We start from the raw sequence: 19,458 nt of genomic DNA, 5'->3' as shown, positions 1-19,458 counted from the left end.
TTAGCGTGATTTTCATTAGACAAGAACATTTTATCCATAGAAATCACTTTAGCATATTTAAGCAGATAATTAGAATGCATTACATTACATTATCGTGACCTTGAGTGTTCAGAAGCCTCCTTTAGAAATGGACAGTTGCAATTAATTAAACATTATTACTGCTGCTGTTTTAGGACCTTACCAACTTAACCAGGCTTCGTCGCTTAAAGGATTTATGTCTGAATGATCCTCAATATAAAACCAACCCGGTTTGTCTGCTGTGTAATTATTCCACACATGTACTGTACCACTTGCCTTGCCTTCAAAGACTTGACACATATGATGTGTCAGCAAAGCCAATCAAGGAACTGGCAGATGTAAGTGCATCCCTAATGGGGTATCTGTGACTTAAGTTTAATTAACTCCTTCTTTCTGGCTGTGTCCACATATGGCGGGTAGTATTATCTTGTCAGTTCTTGTCACCAATTCTACTTTTGCCCCAGTGAGCTGGCTTTTTCACACAAATATAGACCATTAATAAAATTAGTGTTAAGATCTCAATTTTGATGACAGTACTGAAAGGTGAAATAATAATAAACATTTTAATTTATACAAAAATAAAAGGTAATCTGAAAAATTATCATCAATGTTAAGAATAATTGCACTAGTGCTATATATACACAAACATTAATAAAGCCTAAATAAAGTAGAAATGAATCAAGTAACTTCCTCTCATTTGAAATTTTATGTATAAAAATGAGAAAAAATCCATGGTGGATGGTAGTATGCTAGGATAGGTCAATTTTAATCTAATTAAAGGTGATTTGGGGAACCACCTACACTGCCAAAATCTTGACGATCTCTGAAATCTTGAAGAGAAACTATTCCGGGGCTGCTGCTGATGGTGAACCACCCAGTAGAGGGTCTACTTTGATGTGCTTCTAAAGCAGTGGTTCTCAAACTTCTGGCCCTTTAAATACAGTTCCTCATGTTGTGACCCAACCATAAACTTATTTTCGTTGCTACTTCATAACTGTAATGTTGCTACTGTTGTGAATCGTAATGTAAATATCTGATATGCAGGATGGTCTTGGACGACCCCTGTGAAAGGGTCGTTCTACCGCCAAAGGGGTCGCGACCCAAGGTTGAGAACCGCTGTTCTTGAGGGTCTGTAATTCAGAATAGAATGCATAGGGAGTCACCATGCTTATTAATAGTCTTTCCACATTATATTTCTACCTCTCCCTGCCACATTTGTTCATTAAATTAACCATCCAATACATAGTTTTGGGGTATGTAGAATGTGCCAACCATGTGATGCCCTCACATATGCCCCTCCCATTATTTCTTGTGGCTCATCCATCATCTCAAATAGATAATGTTTTTATTCTTTTATTGTAACTTCTTTCTCTTCTCTTTCTAGTCTGTGAATTTATTCTAAAATTTCATTCCCCCCTCCCCCCAAACTGGGATTATCATCCTTCCCATCCCCATCTGAGAAATAAATTGTCTTACAATATTAAGCAAAGGGCTAGAGTTCTTGTCTATTAGAAGATGTTTGGAATCATTGAAGGGCCAAGGAGGAATGCCTTCTCTAACAATGTTAAGTCTAAAATAAAGCAAAGCTTTGCAGTGAAAACCATGTTTTTACATCAGGCTATAGTTTGACATAAGGCTATTACTGCAAAGGTGAGCAGAGTGAATATTATTCATGATATTACTTGGCTGGTTCATTCATCTAACAAATTGCATTCCAGGCACAATTTAAGGCACTAGAGACATACAGTGACCTAAGCAGGCAAAATCCCTGCTTTCTTGGAGCTCTACTGAGAGCAAACGGATAATAAGCAACTAAATAAGGAACCAAGTAGTGCATCAGATGGTGACAAACGCTATGGAGAAAATAAACAAGGGTGAAGAAAACAGGACTGTTGGTAGGGGCAGAAGACAGGGTGTTGACTATCTTATATAGAATTGTTGGGGAAGGATGTGCAGCTAAGGTGACATTTGAGCAGAGATTGGAAGGAAGGAAGAAAGCAAGCTGTCCAGGGATCAGCAAATGTAAAGACCTTGATGCAGATGCATGCCTCATATTTAAAGAACAACAGAGGCTAGTGTGACTGGAGAAAGTGAGGATGAGAGAAGTTAGAGATAAAGACAGGAGTGGTGGGGAGCAGATCATGGGAGACTAGAATGTTGTAAGGACTTTGGCTTTTACAATGAGTGAGATGGGCACCACTAGAAAATTTTAAGCAGAGGAATGACGAGATGACATGTTTTAAAGGGACCCTTTTGGATAATGGATTAACAATACAGAATTAGAGGGGAAAACGTGAAAGCAGAGAGACCAGTGAAATTCCAACAACGTGGATGAGAGATGATGGTTTCATATAGGGTTTTAGTAGAGGTGGTGGTGAAAAGTAGTCAGATTTTGGTAGTAGTTAGAAGGTAGAACTCATCTGGATTTGCTGATAGATTGGATGTGAAGTACAGAGGAAAGTAGTACAGAATAAGTCCAAGTTATTGGCCCAAACAACTGAGAGAGGGGAGGAAATTGCTATTTCATGAAACGAGGATGAGTATGGGAGGAGTAGGTTCAGAAGGAAGAATTATGGTTTAATTTTAAGCTTATAAATTTTGAATAACCTTTTGTACATCCAAGGAGTATATCCAATAAATAGCTAGATATATGAGTCTGCTCTTTTATAGAATTGCCTGTATTGGATTAGATTGATAATTTAGTAATTTTCTCACTTTAAATAAAATTAGTTCACTTCAGCGGTTCTCAACCTGTGGGTCGCGACCCCTTTGGGATTGAACGACCCTTTCACAGGGGTTGCCTAAGACCATCGGAAAACACTTATATAATTATGTATTGTTTTTGTGATTAATCACTATGATTTAATTATTTTCAATTTGTAACAATGAAATCGGGGGTCACCACAACATGAGGAACTGTTTTAAAGGGTCGCGGCATTAGGAAGGTTGAGAACCACTGACTTAGAGCATCCTTTTATAGATTTGGGAAAAAAACAAAACACCCCTACATGAAATTCTATTCTTAGCCATGCTTTTAAAAATGAATTAATATTACATTTGCTTTTAATTATTTTTAATTTCCTTACTTTCTCCATAAGTTAATCAGATAGAAAAAATGTAGTTATATATTTACTTTAGTAAATGATACTATCTTTAGATAAATGATACTATTTTATAAATTAAATTCTATCTCTTTATGTTGTTATCTTGGAAGTAAATGTGAATATGCCTCACATTTAAAATATCATCCACAAGGAAAAATCTTTGGAATTTTATATTTTGCTTATCAAGTTTAAATATAGGACTCTGTGTAGTCATTATTATTTCAACATCATCATTATTAGTAACTGAACATGCATATCTTTCAAATTGTTATTTAGAACATATTGCACTCATAATATACTGCTAATAATTACCTATAATGTGTTTTATTTCAGTTAATCTTTTCCATTTTTCTTACTTTTAGACCACAGCTATGAAAAAGATAATGTATTACAATATGCGTATAAAAACTGTTCAGAGGCATCTTCACGAAGAGCTTGAAAAACTGGCTGATCGAAAATGTAAATTACAGAAGTTGCCAGAAGAACGAATAAAACTCTTCAGCTTTGTGAAAAAAAATGTAAGATATACTGCTGTAAAATTTCAGTGGCCACATCTGAAAGGAAACTGGTGGATAAGATAGCATTATATTTTCATTTTATGTATATATACACATATAATGTTATTTTAATTAATATTGAATTTCAAGTCAAGCTTATTCCCCAAAATGTATTCATTCCAGGTGTTTTTATTAAGCTTCATTCTGTGCTTATAAATATATAGTTCAAAAAAGGTATAGGCTTAATATATAAAAATTAAAATTTTTTAGTATATAAGAATTTTAAAGTAATTAATTCAATATGATTCAGAGTTATAGAGATATGTTAGACTTATTTTAGCCTCGGTTATTCATTACTGCACCATTAACTAGATATCTTCAGTTTACACTCAAAATTCATTTTCTTGTCTAAAAGGATGAAATATCCTTTTACTAATATTCAAGCCATACTTTAGTAGTTATATTGTGTGTACCTTTTTTATTTAGAATAAATTAGGTTTCCTTTACTAAAAGTAGATCCTGAAAAATTAAAGATTATTTCCTCAAAACAGAACTTTGCATATAAAAGAACTATATATTCTTTAAGTATGAGAAAATAATGGGTTATTCAACAAATGGTGTTACAAAACTAGTTGAACTACTTGGGGTGGGGAAGTTGGACCCTTAATTCACATTTAACCAAAGTAAATAACAATGGGAAAAATGTTTAAATGTTACTATGAAAAAATTTAAGAATATATAGATGTAACTATCTCAGCCTACCAAATAAAAGAAACACTAGAAATCTCAAAGGAACAGAATATAGATTTGTTTGAAAAAGAAGGTAAAATACCTTTGTACTAAAAAGCATAATTAATGAAAATAAACAACAAATGACAATCTGAAAAAATTGTTTTCAATAAACATGTTAGACAACATGATATCCTTAGTATAAATCTATCCATAAATAAAACAAGAAAAAAGTAAATAGAAAAATTGATCAAAGTACATCAATCTATATATATAAAAGGCTAATATGCTAAGTGTCCAACCGTCTGACCGGTCACTATGACGCACACTGACCACCAGGGGGCAGATGCTCAACGCAAAAGCTGCCAAGCTGCAGTGACTTGGCAGTGGTGGTTCTTGGGTGATGCACCTGAAACCAGACAGGAGGGAGCCCAATTCCTCGCAGGGCCATGCAATTCCACCTTCATCCGTGGGTTAGGTTGTTGCTGGGGCACTGTCAGCCCTGAATCTGGTTTACTGCACACTTGCATTTGCATTCCACACTCTGTAAGACAGCAACTTTGCAGAGTGCACCCTTGCACTCTGGGACCCCTCAGGGGATATTGGAGAGCCAGTTTTGGCCCAATCCCCGCAGGCCAGGCCAAGGAACCCCACCTGCCGGAGGGGCCCCAGCTCACTCCACAGACAGCAGGGAGGGACCGTGGGAAATTGGCTCCAGAGCATGTCCCGCCCATTTTGCCCAGTCCCACCCCACCGGCCACCTTCTAACTAATTTCTTTTGAATGTTCATGAATCCATGCACTGGGTCACTAGTTATCAACACTAATAAAAGAGAAAAATGGTAATTGGCGTACGAGCTACCCTTTTCATTGGCTAATCAGGGCTATATGCAAATTAACTGCCAACTAAGATTGGCAGTTAACTGCCAACTAAGATTGGCAGTTAACTGCCAACAAGATGGCGGTTAATTTGCATATGTAGGCACAATGCAGGGAGGCGAAAGGGAAAGCAGGAAGAAGCCCCCTGCCACTGACAGTGATTGGAAACCCAGGGGGGAGCTAAGAGCTGGGGGGCAGGGCAAAGGCGGCCCTGGGGCCGCCTTTGCCCTGCCCCCCAGCCATGATCAGAGAATCAGGTGCCTTTTCCGCCCTGGCCAGTGATAGCAGGAAGTAGGGGTGGAGCCAGCGATGGGAGCTGGGCACGGTCGAAGCTGGCAGTCCCAGGAGCTAGGGGTCCCTTGCCTGGGCCTAAAGCGAAGCCCACAATCGTGGGGCCGCTGCAGCTGCGGGTCCCCGCTGCCCGGGCCGGACGCCTAGGCCAGAGGCGTCCGGCCTGGGCAAGGGGCCGATCCTGCGATTGGAGGGTGATGGGGGTCAACGCCTGAGGGCTCCCAGTATGTGAGAGGAGGCAGGCTGGGCTGAGGGACACTCCCCCCCACACACACACACCCAGTGCACGAATTTCGTGCACCGGGCCCCTAGTCTAATAATATGATAATATGCAAATTGGTTGGGATGCCATCATGTAACAACCAATTAGCAGGGACCTGAGGCTGCTTGGCACCTAGCTGGGGAGGGGTAGCTCAGGCTGTGCCCCCCTGGCCCGGTGCTGGCTCAGGAGACCTGAGGCTGCACCCCCTGCCCCAGCGCCAGGCTGGGGAACCTCATGCCATGCTCCCTGTCCTAACACTGGGCTGGGGGACCTCAGGCACACCCCCCGCCCAGAGGGGCTTGACGGGGGTGAGGCTGGCTGGTTCTGGGGCTGGCCAGGTCTGGGTCTCCTGCAATTTTGAAGCGTGTGTGGGAGGGTGGGGACTTGACTCTGGGTCCCGCGGCACACCCCAGACTCTGACAGGAGGGAGATTTTCATATACATTTTACTAATTTTCTTTGCTCTCTGACACTTTTATTATAGAGAAAGGGCAAATAGCAATATTAAAATATTTTCTCTAATTAATTCCCTTTTAATGTGCACAATTTTGTGTACCAGGCCAGTAGTCATTTTATAAAAGAAGAAATTAAAAATGACTAATAAACATTGGAAAGAACCTCAGCCAATTATTAATCTCTGAATGTGAATTAAGATAATGAGCAACCATTTTCACCTCTAAAATAGTCCAAGTATAACACATGATAGTACTCAGCCTGGTGAAGATGAGTGTGAGACTATTACACCACTGATGGGAGTATAATTGGGTCAGATATAGTAACAGCCTAAAAATGCTCAGAGCCTTTGACCCAGTAAATCTACTTCTAACACTCTATTCTGAAGATTTGGATATAGTTCTTTATATAAAGCTATTCATTACTGCACAATTAACAACAACAAAAATTCTGGAAATCACCTAAATGTTTAACAAGAGAGGAAGTGTTGAAAATGGACAATATTTTCAAAGCAATTTCTTTGCTTTTCTAAACCTAACCCTAACCCTAACCTTAATCCTAATATTTAAGGCTGTCTTTCACTTAGCTGGAAGAAATTGGCTGACTAAATTTATACCAAAGTTATAATCACATGCTGGCCATGTTTTATGAAGTCTGGTCTATTTATTATCTAGATTTCTACTTTGTTCATTTAAATTAACTACATATTTAATAGAGTCCACTAAAAATTTTGCTATCTGGTACATTGATTTCAACAGTTGGAACGGGAACTGGCTGAACTCAAGGGATCTGGCAAAGGGCAAATTGAAAGACCCAATAACAATCAAGTAACTGAGCTTGAAATATTAAAGAACTCTGAAACTGTCTCAGAAGAGCCAAGCCTTCAGCAGAAGATACAGACCAAACTAAATGCCTTGAATGAAAGAGTAAAATTCTGGAACAAAAAACTAGATGAGTATGTTTAATAAATTATCTAGTTGCTCAAATTTAAAACATGAGAGACTATAATGTTCTGGGCTATCAGTTGATCTCAATGTCCCCTTCAGGAGTGGAAAGAATTATAGTATTAAGTAAAACATGGAATGTGTTTCCTGGTAGAGATTGGCATCATTGGTTCAAAGCTGACATATAGTTGTTTTTTTAAAAAATATGTTTTTATTGATTTTAGAGAGAGGAAGGAAGGGGGTGGGAGGGAAAGATCAATGTGAGAGAGAATTATCAATCAGTTGCCTCCCATTCATGCCCCAACTGGGGATTGAACCCACAACCTGGGTTTGTGCCCTGACCAGGAATCAAACCAGCAACCTTTTGGTACATGGGATGATGCTCAACCAACTCAGCCACACTGGCCAGAGCAAGCTGGCATATAGGTTTTTACAGAGGCCATATTTAATTAGGAACAGTGAACGTCCACTGAGTGGCATTCTGTCACATCACTACTCTAGTGTCTGCAAACTAAAAACATTTATGTGTTTTTTTCAAACTAACTGCTACCAGTGCAAAAGCTCATGGCATGGAGGAGAATGAGCAAAGCACATACACAGTTGTGTGGAATAATGTAGAAACAAATACAGGTTGAATGTTAACTAGAAATATAAAGCAAGAAGACTCAGTAAGTATTGTGATTTTTTTATTTTATTTACTAGGGCACCAAGTGTGTAAGTTAGTATGCCCTCTAATAATGCTAGCAAAATAATAACTAACATTTATTGAATTCTTATTGTTACTCAGTGCCAAATTCTTTGCCAAGAGCATCACATGCATTTTGCATATAATCCTCAAAAAAGCCTATTCAGGTATCGGTACCATTAATATTGCCATTTTACTGAGAAACTGCAGCATAACAATGTTGTGACTTGTCTAAGATCTGAGAGCAAGTGGTAGAGCCAGGAGAGTCTTTGAACCTTCACTTGTTCTGAGATTAACAAATATTAAGGTGATTTTAGTTGTCAAAAATATAATGTATTTTACATGGTTTAACTATTAACACCACATTGTCTTTATCCATTGACAAAAAGTCTTGTATTTTAACATCAGCTTCTTAAAAAATCAATCATGAATTTCAATGTTGTGACTTGTAGATAATTTTAATAGCTTGATAAATTTTTTTTCTTAAATAGAATTGAAACAATTTATCGTACTGAAACAAAGCGAAAGAAGAAAAGTAGTGGGTTATTGATCCCATTTTTGTCAATTGAGTTGGAGACTGTAGGAAATATCCACTTTGAAGAAGGCACTCGATCTGATGAATGGTAAATCTGTTTTAAATTTAGTTATAGCTTTAAAAATAATTCTAAGTGCTTTGGATCATCAATAAAAATATCAACTTATAAAAATGTTAAAAATACCCTATTTTCAAAACTGTTCTTATATAGAATATTCATTCATTGAGAATTGACAGTTACCTATTTTACCGTCTATACATCTTTCTGTTTATATCATTGCCATGAACTAACCTTGAAAACATCCTAATGGTATTTCGTTGGTCTTTACCCAATTTACCTTACCCCAAAAGAAGAATATAATTTAAAAGTTCACAGTCAAGTATTAATTTTATGAATGTTTATACTGATTATTTCTGGACAGATTGTAGTGCTGGATTCTGAATATTGGGTGAGAAGTTAGAACAGAAAAGGAATGGCAAAGCAGGCTTGGCAACCACAGACTACAAACACCAGAGAAGGCTGCCTAAGAAATTTCCTGGAGGCTCCATGATCAAAGTCAAACCAAGCTGTCTAGAGCTAGCTAGAGTCCGGGTGCACATAGACTATACAAGTTAAAGTAAGGCATACACTTGAAAACCAGGAATCCAGATGGCCAGTGTATTTAGACAAAAATAGAGACAGGTGCCAGAAACAGAAGCAGAATCCAGCATCCACAGTTCAGAAACAAGGCCTCCTGGTACACACAAGGAGGTGATTAGGTGGTTGTGTTGCCTCAACTAGAGGGTACAACCAAAAAAATAATGATCTTTTAAAAAAAAAAAGCCTTTACAGAAAAGTATCACTAATTATTACTTTCACATTTCTGTAATCAATTTCTCAAAATTGGGAAACCTATGAAATAGCCAAAGATTGCCCTAGAACTCTAGGGGCAGACTGCACACTTGGGTGTGTGGACAGAGACCAAGAAACACATAGAGCTATCGAATGGACTTGGTACTTCACCCCAGGGGATGCCTTTACTCGCAGTCAGGGTTGAAATGATCTGATTCTTTGTGGAATCAAATGCAAAATTTGCACTAATCTTTTAGGGGGGAAAAAGTGTGATTGTTAGGGGTTACTTTCAACCAAGCCCCCTGGTTTCTATTAGATGTGGTTCTAAGAACCTTGTGGGTACCTTGGTGGAAAAGTGTGAGAAGCTCTGCCTAAGGAAGAAAAAGACCTTTTAAAATCTTTCTTTTCTATCAATACATCCATTTGCCCAGCAGTTACCAATGGTTGCTTAACCACCATACTTTATTTTTATGTGCAAAATATAGAAGGTGTTCTTCCCAGTTCCCATGCAAACAAGTAGAGACCTTAATTTTTCAAGTGCAAAACCTGAATGGTGTGTCTTTGCAAGATGCATGAATAATTTTCAACCTGTCACTTATATGCACTCAATCTAAACATAATTTTTATATCTGTTTATTTTTAACTTATTATAAAGTAAGCTCTTTATGAAACAGGTAGATTAGTGGAAAAATATGTAAAAGAAATGGCCCATACACACTGTCTGTGTCCATGGGCTGTGCATAAAGTCATTTAGGTTAATATGTCAGCCTGATAGTAAATTAGATACCTTGATGGATTGTGATAAGTGTTAGCAATTGTTTACTTGGTTTTAATAAAAATAACCTTGATCCATTTTAAGGAGAAAATAAAGTATATGTTGGCAGAATTCCAAGGACTGTTTTTCACTTATAGCACACTTCAAACTTGGCCACCTTAGTCCTGATCTTTTATGTGTGTTAAGAAATACTGACTAAAGTGCTTTAAATTGCACTGGCTTCTCTTTTATTAACATTTTCAAAGGCAGTGATTTAGCCCATGAACTAGAATAGAGCTAGAGCTCACATATAGGTTTCTCCACTATTTCAAAGAAGAGCATTTCTATGAAACCTTTCATAAACCAAAATGGTGTAAAGTGAAGAAGCAATTACCATTACCTTATTTGGGAAATTTTTTGTGCATTCCCAAACCCCCAAAACAATCCACCAAATCATATCATTTAATACACAAAACCTAAGATAATACTAACATAGTAAAAACAGGAATGATATGATACACAGCCTATATAGAATAGAAATAATGTCCAGTACTATGTGGAATAAGAGTAGTGAAAGCAGACATCCCTATCCTATTCCTGATCTTAAGGGAAAAGCTTTTAGTTGGTGCCCATTGAGTATGATGTTGGCTGTGAGTTGGTCATATATGATCTTTATTCCCACTTTCATGAGAGATTTTATCTCAAACGGTTGCTGGATTTTATCAAATGCTCTCTCTGCATTTATTGAAATGATCATGTGGTTTTTACCCTTCAGATATTAGTCTTAGGGAGAGACCATCCATCAGGAACCTCTGTGATCTTAGTCCACACCCATGCTCAGATCCTGTGCTAGTGAGAACAGACATCTCATAAGCAAAGGCAAATGTATACCATATAGGATCACTTAATTTCCTTTCAAATTGATCCATTTTTAAATCTCTTAATCTAAATTCTGTTTAAGACAGGACCAGAACTATTGTATGGCCAGATGAGGGCAGCAGAGAGAAGCTTCAGTACATTTTCTTAAGCTCTTCACATGGCCCGTCCCTCCTCCTTCTCTCGCATTCTTAATTCAAAACCCTTCTTAAGTAGCCCCCACTCCATTCCTTACCCCAAGCCTCTGTTTCTTCAAAGCACTTGTCCGTTTAGAAATGATTTTATTTATGGCTTATTTATTTCTTTGTCCAACCCCCTTGTAATATAGGTTCCATGAGAGCAGGGATCCTGCCTCTTTCACTTCTATATCCCTAGTTATGAAATTATTGCAAGAGTCCCACCGAGAGATGGCAGTGACTTAGAGTAGTCTCATCTCAGTGGCAGTGATAAAATAGGGTCACATTAAGGATGTATTGTAGATGTAGGGCCAAACAGACTTGCTGAAGAGTTGGATACTGATGAGAATGAGAGGAGGCAAGGTTTATTCTTGATTTTTTAACCTAAGCTAATAGTGGTACCATATACTGAGATGGAAAACACTCAGGAGGAACAGGTTTAGGGGCTGGCATTGGTCGAGTTACGTTTGAGAGGCCTATTACATATGCAAGTGAACATATTAAGTGGGTAGTTGCATATATCTGGTCTGGGTATATCCAATAAGTTGAGTAGAGATAAAGTCTAGAAATAAAACATTGGGATATATATATATATATATATGTGTATGTATATATATATATATATATATGTGTATGTATATATATATCCCCCAAATGTATGCACACTTTAACAGCTGGTAGCTCAATTTTGAAAATGGAATGTATTTTCATAAACACCATTTTATAATTATATATTAATTATAAAATTAATAATTATATAATTATTAATTATATATTGCCAAAGAAACAGATGAAATTATCTAGGCATAGTGTTCATGGAAACAAGAGGAGAGCCAAAGACTTAGTGCTAGGTCGGTCCAACAGTCCAGAGTGTCAGAGGAAAAAGAAGGAGCAAAGAAAACCATGAAGGAGCAGCCAAGAAGAAGCAAGCAAGAAACATGTAGTTTCCCTGAAGCCAAAAGAAAGAGTGTTTCAGAAATTCAGGATTGCTCTACTAATATATCTTTTAGTCAGAATAAATACATAAGGATTAAGAAGAGAACTATTATTTTTATGTTTCAAAGTTTAGCATCTCTTTTATCGATTGAATAAGTGTGCCCAGTTTGAACCAACATAGAGATACTATATGATCATGTATATTTGTGGGGGGAAGGGGACATAAAACATGGGCTATAACTATTACCATATGCAACTTTGTGTTCTTCAACATTTTGAGGAAAATCTATTATTTTCTTTGTATATATATTCTGTATCCCCACCTAGGTTTAATTCCTGCTATGAATTAATTCTAGCACGTTTTTGTTCATGGGACTTCAGAACATATGGTATTACAGGAGTGAAAGTAAAACGCGTCATCAAAGTTAACAACCGTATTCTGAGACTAAAATTTGAAGATAAATTCCAAACATTTTTGGACAATGAAGAGATACATGATTCAGAGTAAGAAGTTAAATTCCATAAGGAACATTTTTTAAAGTCTGGTTTTATTTTGTAAAAATGTCTTTCTGTTTTAAAAGTTTACAATATTGAAAATATAACTTCTTAGTAAATATTTCCTTTCCATGCATCTCCCTTGACTAAGATGACCTAGTTTATCTACCTTTGGGCTCTTTTTGAGACTGAGGATAAATGGAAGTTTAATAATGACACTGGAACACCTAATATAATTAGGATAATCCTGGGCAGGACATACAATTGTCTTATCTACAGCTAAGCTTTTTTAATATCAGACTGCAATTTCCCCCCCTCTCTATTGTTAAGGAGCCATCGAAAGATGCTCGAATGCCTTTTTTATGTTTTTGATCCTGAAGTTGCATTAAAGAAAAAACATCTGCTACAAATACTTGAAAAAGGATTCAAAGACAATGAAACAAGCAAGGTAAGGAAAAAATGTCATTCAGAACAATGCTCTCTACCTCATGAACAAAGTTTTGGTTAAGCATGTACTTTTTCCTAAATCCTTTTTAAAAAATGTTTTTATTGATTTTGGAGAGGAAAGAAGAAAAAGAGATATAGAAACATCAATAATGAGAGAGAATCATTGATCGGCTGCCTCCTGCACACCCCACACTGGGGATCAAGCCTGCAACCCAGGCATGTGCCCTGACCAGGAATTGAACCATGACCTCTTAGTTCATAGGTTGATGCTCAATCACCAAGCTGAGCCATGCCAGCCAGGCAATCGTATATATATATATTAGAGGCCCGGTGCACACGAAATTCGTGCACTTGGTGGGGGGTCCCTCAGCCTGGCCTGCACCCTCTCACAGTCCGGGAGCCTCAGGGAATGTCCAACTGATGGCTTGCGGGCCTAAGCCTTCAGTCAGACATCCTTAGCGCTACCACAGAGGTAAGAGGGGCTCCCACCACTACCATTGCACTCGCCAACCATGAGCCTAGCTTCTGGCTGAGCAGCGCTACCCCTGTGGGCATGCACTGACCACCTGGGGCAGCTCCTGCATTGAGCATCTGCCCCCTGGTGGTTAGTGTGCCATTCAGTTGATTTGCATATTAGCCTTTTATTATATAGGACTAGAGACCCGGTGCACAAAAATTTGTGCACTCGGGGGGTGGTCCCTCAGCCCGGCCTGTGCCCTCTTGCAGTCTGGGACCCCTCGGGGGATGACCACCTGCTGGCTTAGGCCACTCCCCAGGGGATTGGGCCTAAGCTGGCAGTCAGACATCCCTCTGTCAGCCTGGGAGCCCTTGGGGTATGTCCACTTGCCAGCGGGGAGCAGGCCTAAGCTGCAGTCGGACATCCTTAGCACTGCTGAGGAGGCAGGAGAGGCTCCTGCCACCACCGTTGTGCTGGCAGGCGTCAGCCTGGCTTGTGGCTGAGCAGAGCTCCCCCTGTGGGAGTGCACTGACCACCAGGGGGCAGCTCCTGCACTGAGCGTCTGCCCCATGGTATCAGTGTGTGTCTAGTGACCAGTCATTCCCAGTCGTTCTGCTGTTAAGGTCAATTTGCATATTATCCTTTCATTATATAGGGTAGAGGCCTGGTGCATGGGTGGGGGCCAGCTGGTTTGCCCTTATAGATGTCCTGGATCACGGTGGGGGTCCTGCTGGGATGCCCGGCCAGCCTGGGTGAGGGGCTGAGGGCCATTTTCAGACTGGCCACACCCCGTTCAGGGTGGGGGTCCCCGCTGGAGTGCCTGGCCAGCCTGGGTGAGGGGCTGAGGGCCGTTTTCAGGCTGTCCACACCCCCTTCAGGGAGGGGGGTCTTGCTGGGGTGCCTGGCCAGCCTGGGTGAATGGCTGATGGCTGGTTGCAAGTTGGCCACAGCCCCTTCAGGGTGGGGTACCCCCCTGGGGTGCCTGGCCAGCCTGGGTAAGGGGCTGATGGCTGTTTGCAGGATGGCCACAGCCCCTTCAGGGTAGGGGGTCCCCATTGGGGTGCCTGGCCAGTCTGGATGAGGGGCTGATGGCTGTTTGCAGGCTGGCCAAGCCCCCCAGCAGGGACCCTCACCCCATGAGTGTGTGTCCAGCCTGGGTGAGGGGCTGATGGCTGTTTGCAGGCTGGCCCCAGCCCCAGCCACCCTAGCTCCCAGTGGAGGCTGGCAGGAAGCAGGTATCTGGGATTTATTTATCTTCTATAATTGAAACTTTGTTGCCTTGAGTAGAGGCCGCAGCCGGCCAGAGCTGATGGGAATCTTGGCTTTCTCCATCAGCGGGGCAACCAAGCCTCCTGCTTGCTCCAGCTCCCAGGCTGCCGGCCGCCATCTTGGTTGAGTTAATTTGCATATAGTTGCTTTGATTGGCTGGTGAGTGTGGCGTGGGGCATAGTGGTGCTGTGGTCAATTTGCATGTTTCTCTTTTATTAGATTAGATAGAGGCCTGGTGCATGGGTGGGGGCCGGCTGGTTTGCCCTGAAGGGTGTCCCTGATCAGGGTGGGGGTCCCCACTGGGGTGCCTGGCCAGCCTGGGTGAGGGGCTGAGGGCCGTTTTCAGGCTGGCCACACCCGCTTCAGGGAGGGAGGTCCTGCTGGGGTGCCTGGCCAACCTGGGTGAGGGTCTAATGGCTGTGCGCTGGCTCAGGGCCGGCAGGAAGCTTGGCTTCCTCCATCACCCGGGCAACCAAGCCTCCTGCTTGCTCCAGCTCCATAGCTGCTGGCCACCATCTTGGTTGGGTTAATTTGCATATAGCTGCTCTGATTGGCTTGTGGGCCTGGCTTGTGGGCGTGGCTTGTGACTGTAGCAGAGGTACAGTCAATTTGCATGTTTCTATTTTACTAGATAAGGTAGGAAACTTCTGTTTCACAAAAGGTTTAGTGCTATCATAGAAAGTACAGCATCCTCATTCTTTGGATTGCACAATAAGTCCATTAATTTATCTGCATGACTAATCTTTCTATGTATCTTACTTTTTATGTTGTGATCCTTTTGTTGATGACCTTGAAGTCTACATTCATCTGTTTTCAACTTTCCAAGGTCCATCCCATCTTGAAAAAAAAAATACATTCACTTAACACTGCTGTGCTTTTTGTCATCCTATTTTTCTCTTTCTTTTTACTGCCACCATTTATTTATTCTCTACTTCACTGTCCCCACCTTGATGCTCATATTGCTCTATTCCTGGTCACTCCTGAGCTCCAAAATGTCATCAACCCTTCTCAGTTCTCTACCTTCTTGTTGAGGCAACTGTAGCACACTGGTATAGAGCAGTGTTTCCTAACCCTTTTCACATATGGCACACATAAAACAAAAACATTGCTGCATTTGAATCCTGCTTCCCTACTCGCCAGCTGTGGGACTTCCCCTCTCTGTGCCTGTTTCTTCCTATCTGTAAATGAAGATGATAATAGTATCTACTTCACAGAGTTGTGGTCAGGATTTAGTGACATATGCATTAAAAATGTTCTTGCATATCAATATCCACATCATCATTTTTGACAAGAGCCAAAAAGGAGAAACAACCCAATGAATGGGTAAACAAACAAATTATATATAATTATTATTATTATTCAGCCATACAAAGTAATGAAATTCTAATACATGCTATGACATGGATGAACCTTGAAAATATTTATTAAGTGAAATAAGCCAGACACAAATGGTTAAATACTATATGACTCCACTTATATAAGGTACCTGGAATAGGCAAATTGATAGAGATAGAAAGTAGAATAGGGGTGAACAAGGGGGTGGGGAGGATAGGGGAATAAGGAGTTATTGCTTAATGAGTACAGAGCTTCTATTTGGAATGTTGAAAAGTTCTGGAAATGGATAGTGGTGATAGTTGCACAATATTATGACTGTACTTAATGCCAATGAATTGTATGCTTAAAATGTTCAAAATGGTAGCTTTTACCATATTTTTACCAACATTTTAAAACAAAACAACCACCTTCCAGCTGCTCTGTGGAGAATGGATTGAAGGGAGTAGGAGCAAATAACAAGGGCACTCTATGCAGGAGGTGGTAGGCAGCGTAGGCCAGAGCTGGTGGTGGCTTCAGCAGGTGGTGTGGTGAGGGTACCCCCCACCCCCCGTACTTTCTGGAAGAGAAGTATGTAGGAGGTGAGAAATTGAGAGTTTTAGAAGGTAAAGTGCTCAGGGTCATTTCAGAGAACTATGAACCATCATGGGCACAGAGGGTAGGGGAAGGATGGGGCTAACATTTCTGCTTGCCAGACATTGTGCTAGTGCTTCAACTCCTGCATTTCCTAAAGGAGATGCGATATCTCTAATCCTCTGCACTGCTCTGCCCAGTACAGTAGCCACTACCCACATGTGACTGCTGACCATTTGAAGGGCTACCAGCCAGAACTGAGATGGACTCTAAGTTTAAAATATATACCAGGTTTTGAAGACATGGTACAGAAAACAGGACTGTAATTCCTTATATTCTGATTACTTATTGAAATGATAATATTTTGGAAATATTTAATTAACTAAAATGTATTATTAAAATTTATCAAAAGTGTTCTTGGACCAGTTCCTGGCACATAAGAATTTTTTTATAATATTTACTACTATTGTCTGAAACATTTGATACTATTGACTGATCTTTCCTTTCTGAAACTCTCCTTTGGCATCCATGATATCGCACTATTTTTATCCTCTTATCTTTCTGATTGCCCTATCTTTGTTTCCTTTTTGTTCCTTGTCTTGCTTCAAAACATGAGAATACCCAAAGATTAAATTTTACTAACATGCCCTTCTTTCTACACCCATCATCAATTACTCTCATTGTTAAGATCTTAGAAATGGGGGGACATATTGGCTGGAAAATATCTCATATTTAATTGCTTTATATAATGCACATAATTTTAATAATAAATAAAACCAGTATAAACAAGTTTAGGAATAAAATTAACTGACTTTTGATAAGCATACAACATGACTGGATGGAATTAGAAGTACATCTAATTAGAAGTAATTTTAAAAGTACCCTCTTATACTGACTGTCACCATACTGTGGGTTATAGAGAGAATGGAAAATATTGGTTAATGCTGTGAATTGGTTAAGTGGAAATTGATTAAGTGGCAAGCAATTGGAGCACATTTGTTATATTGAAATGTAATCATTTCTATGATTTCTCCAAAAGTCCTTGAGGATAGGGGCTGTTTATAGATTCTTAGTTGAAGTCTGAGGAATAAAAGATGGATAGTTGGGCAGATGGATGAATGGCAATCACACCTGTTTCTGTGCCTTCATATGTTTTCTTCCTCTTAAAAATACTTTCCTCTATAAAGTTTCTGATTATTGGAATAATGTCTAATCTCAACCACTTCAATTAAAAAGGGATATCTTATTTGATGCATATAGTGATGCCTTGTATTTTTTAAAAATATATTTTATTGATTTTTTACAGAGAGGAGGGGAGAGGGATAGAGAGTTAGAAACATCGATGAGAGAGAAACATCAATCAGCTACCTCCTGCACGCCCCCCACTGGGGATGTGCCCGCAACCAAGGTACATGCCCCCGACCGGAATCAAACCCGGGACCCCTGAGTCCGCAGGCCGATGCTCTATCCAATGAGCCAAACCGGTCAGGGCCCCTGTATTTTTTATTATTGGGTATAGTTTCCAGCCCCTCACTTATTTGACGGCCAAGACTATGCTATGGCCTCACAATGCCATACAAATAGCTTGCATCTAATAAATATTTAGTGATGTTCCCTAGAAATCTAAGAAGGTTGTACTTACTGGAATGTGGAAATTGTGGTCATACGAGCCACATTTCAGCATTTATTTTATAAAACCTCTTTGGACAACAGATTTCAATACAAAAAAAGATATAGGCAATTCAGCGTTTATAAAAAAGATGTATTTCTAGATAATTTGGCTACTAACATTAAACTAATAATAATTTCAAAACTGTGATAGTGACATGGAGAAGTAGAACTGAGTTTAGATCATGGCTTTGCCAACTTCTACTTCTGTCTTTGGATAGATTATACAATGTCTCTTAGCTCTAGTTTTTTTCACTGCTAAAACTAGAGATTTATTGCTCTTTAGAGTTGCTTTCACAACAAGTAACATAAATATTTCTGATAAAACACTTTGAAGAAAGAAATCAAGTCACAATGCAAACTAAAATTTTCATGCACTAGCATAGTGAGATGTATCTGAAAAATGAGGTAGATTATTAGACTAGATATATTATTAGAAAAAATATACATACATAAGAACCTTCACTGATGTAATATCTCATTCCCATAGGATTTTCTTTTTGGAATATGCACGATTATTAGTGGGGTATCACTGAATATGTGTAAAACTGTAGATCCTACACCACATAAACATAAAATAACAAACCCACTATGTTGAAGTTGACATATTACCAATTTTATAAAAAACTGACTTTGTTTTTCATTACAGCTGCCTCTCAGAAAGGAAGCTGTCACTCTTGCTAACAGCCTAAGCATGTGTGAATGTCCCAGAATTGAATTTCTACAGCAAAAGCACAAGGATGATAAGAAAAACTCTTTAGACCATGAGCTCTTTAAATATGGTAATACAAATATACTCTATTCCTGAACCTTTAAGTTCTAAGTCTTCAAATTCATTAGTTTCATATCATTTTTGATACTTGGTTTATCAACTCAGGAGATTTTCTGAAACCATTTTATTTAGTATTTATCAGTGTAGTGATACATGAATTTCTGGTCTATTACTTTAGTCAGGTTGTCAACAAATATTACTGAGTGATTTTTATGTGTCAACATTAATAGGATGAGACTCATTTGTTACTCATATTTAATCCATGTTATCTAATATAAAGTTTGCTTTTGTTCATTGTGTCCTAAAATAAACTTTAAATATACATATATACATACATATAAATGTATATATATTATTTATACTTACACATACCCCAAATGGATTGCTTTATACGTTGCCTTTTTAAAGATAAACTTTTGTTATTTCATTTATTCAATCATCAGAACTTTATTTGCATCTTGAGTAGATATAAATAA

The 19,458-nt window shown here is 39.2% G+C and overlaps 1 protein-coding gene across 1 annotated transcript in view; it reads left to right on the top strand.

Moving 5' to 3' along the window:
• LRRC9 (leucine rich repeat containing 9) overlaps positions 1-19,458 on the top strand; it is an 86,167-nt gene that overhangs the window by 7,435 nt on the left and 59,274 nt on the right. The window contains exons 6-12 of the mRNA XM_059694735.1: positions 174-356; positions 3,485-3,640; positions 6,990-7,186; positions 8,352-8,483; positions 12,297-12,473; positions 12,795-12,912; positions 18,860-18,992. Of these exons, the coding sequence (XP_059550718.1) occupies positions 174-356; positions 3,485-3,640; positions 6,990-7,186; positions 8,352-8,483; positions 12,297-12,473; positions 12,795-12,912; positions 18,860-18,992 (1,096 nt within the window). The remainder of the gene's footprint in view (positions 1-173; positions 357-3,484; positions 3,641-6,989; positions 7,187-8,351; positions 8,484-12,296; positions 12,474-12,794; positions 12,913-18,859; positions 18,993-19,458) is intronic.

This window comes from Myotis daubentonii, chromosome 1 (assembly GCF_963259705.1).
Source record: "Myotis daubentonii chromosome 1, mMyoDau2.1, whole genome shotgun sequence".
NCBI lineage: Eukaryota > Metazoa > Chordata > Mammalia > Chiroptera > Vespertilionidae > Myotis > Myotis daubentonii.
The sequence above is the reverse complement of the archived record's forward strand: the minus strand, read 5'-3'. Positions and strand labels throughout refer to the sequence as shown.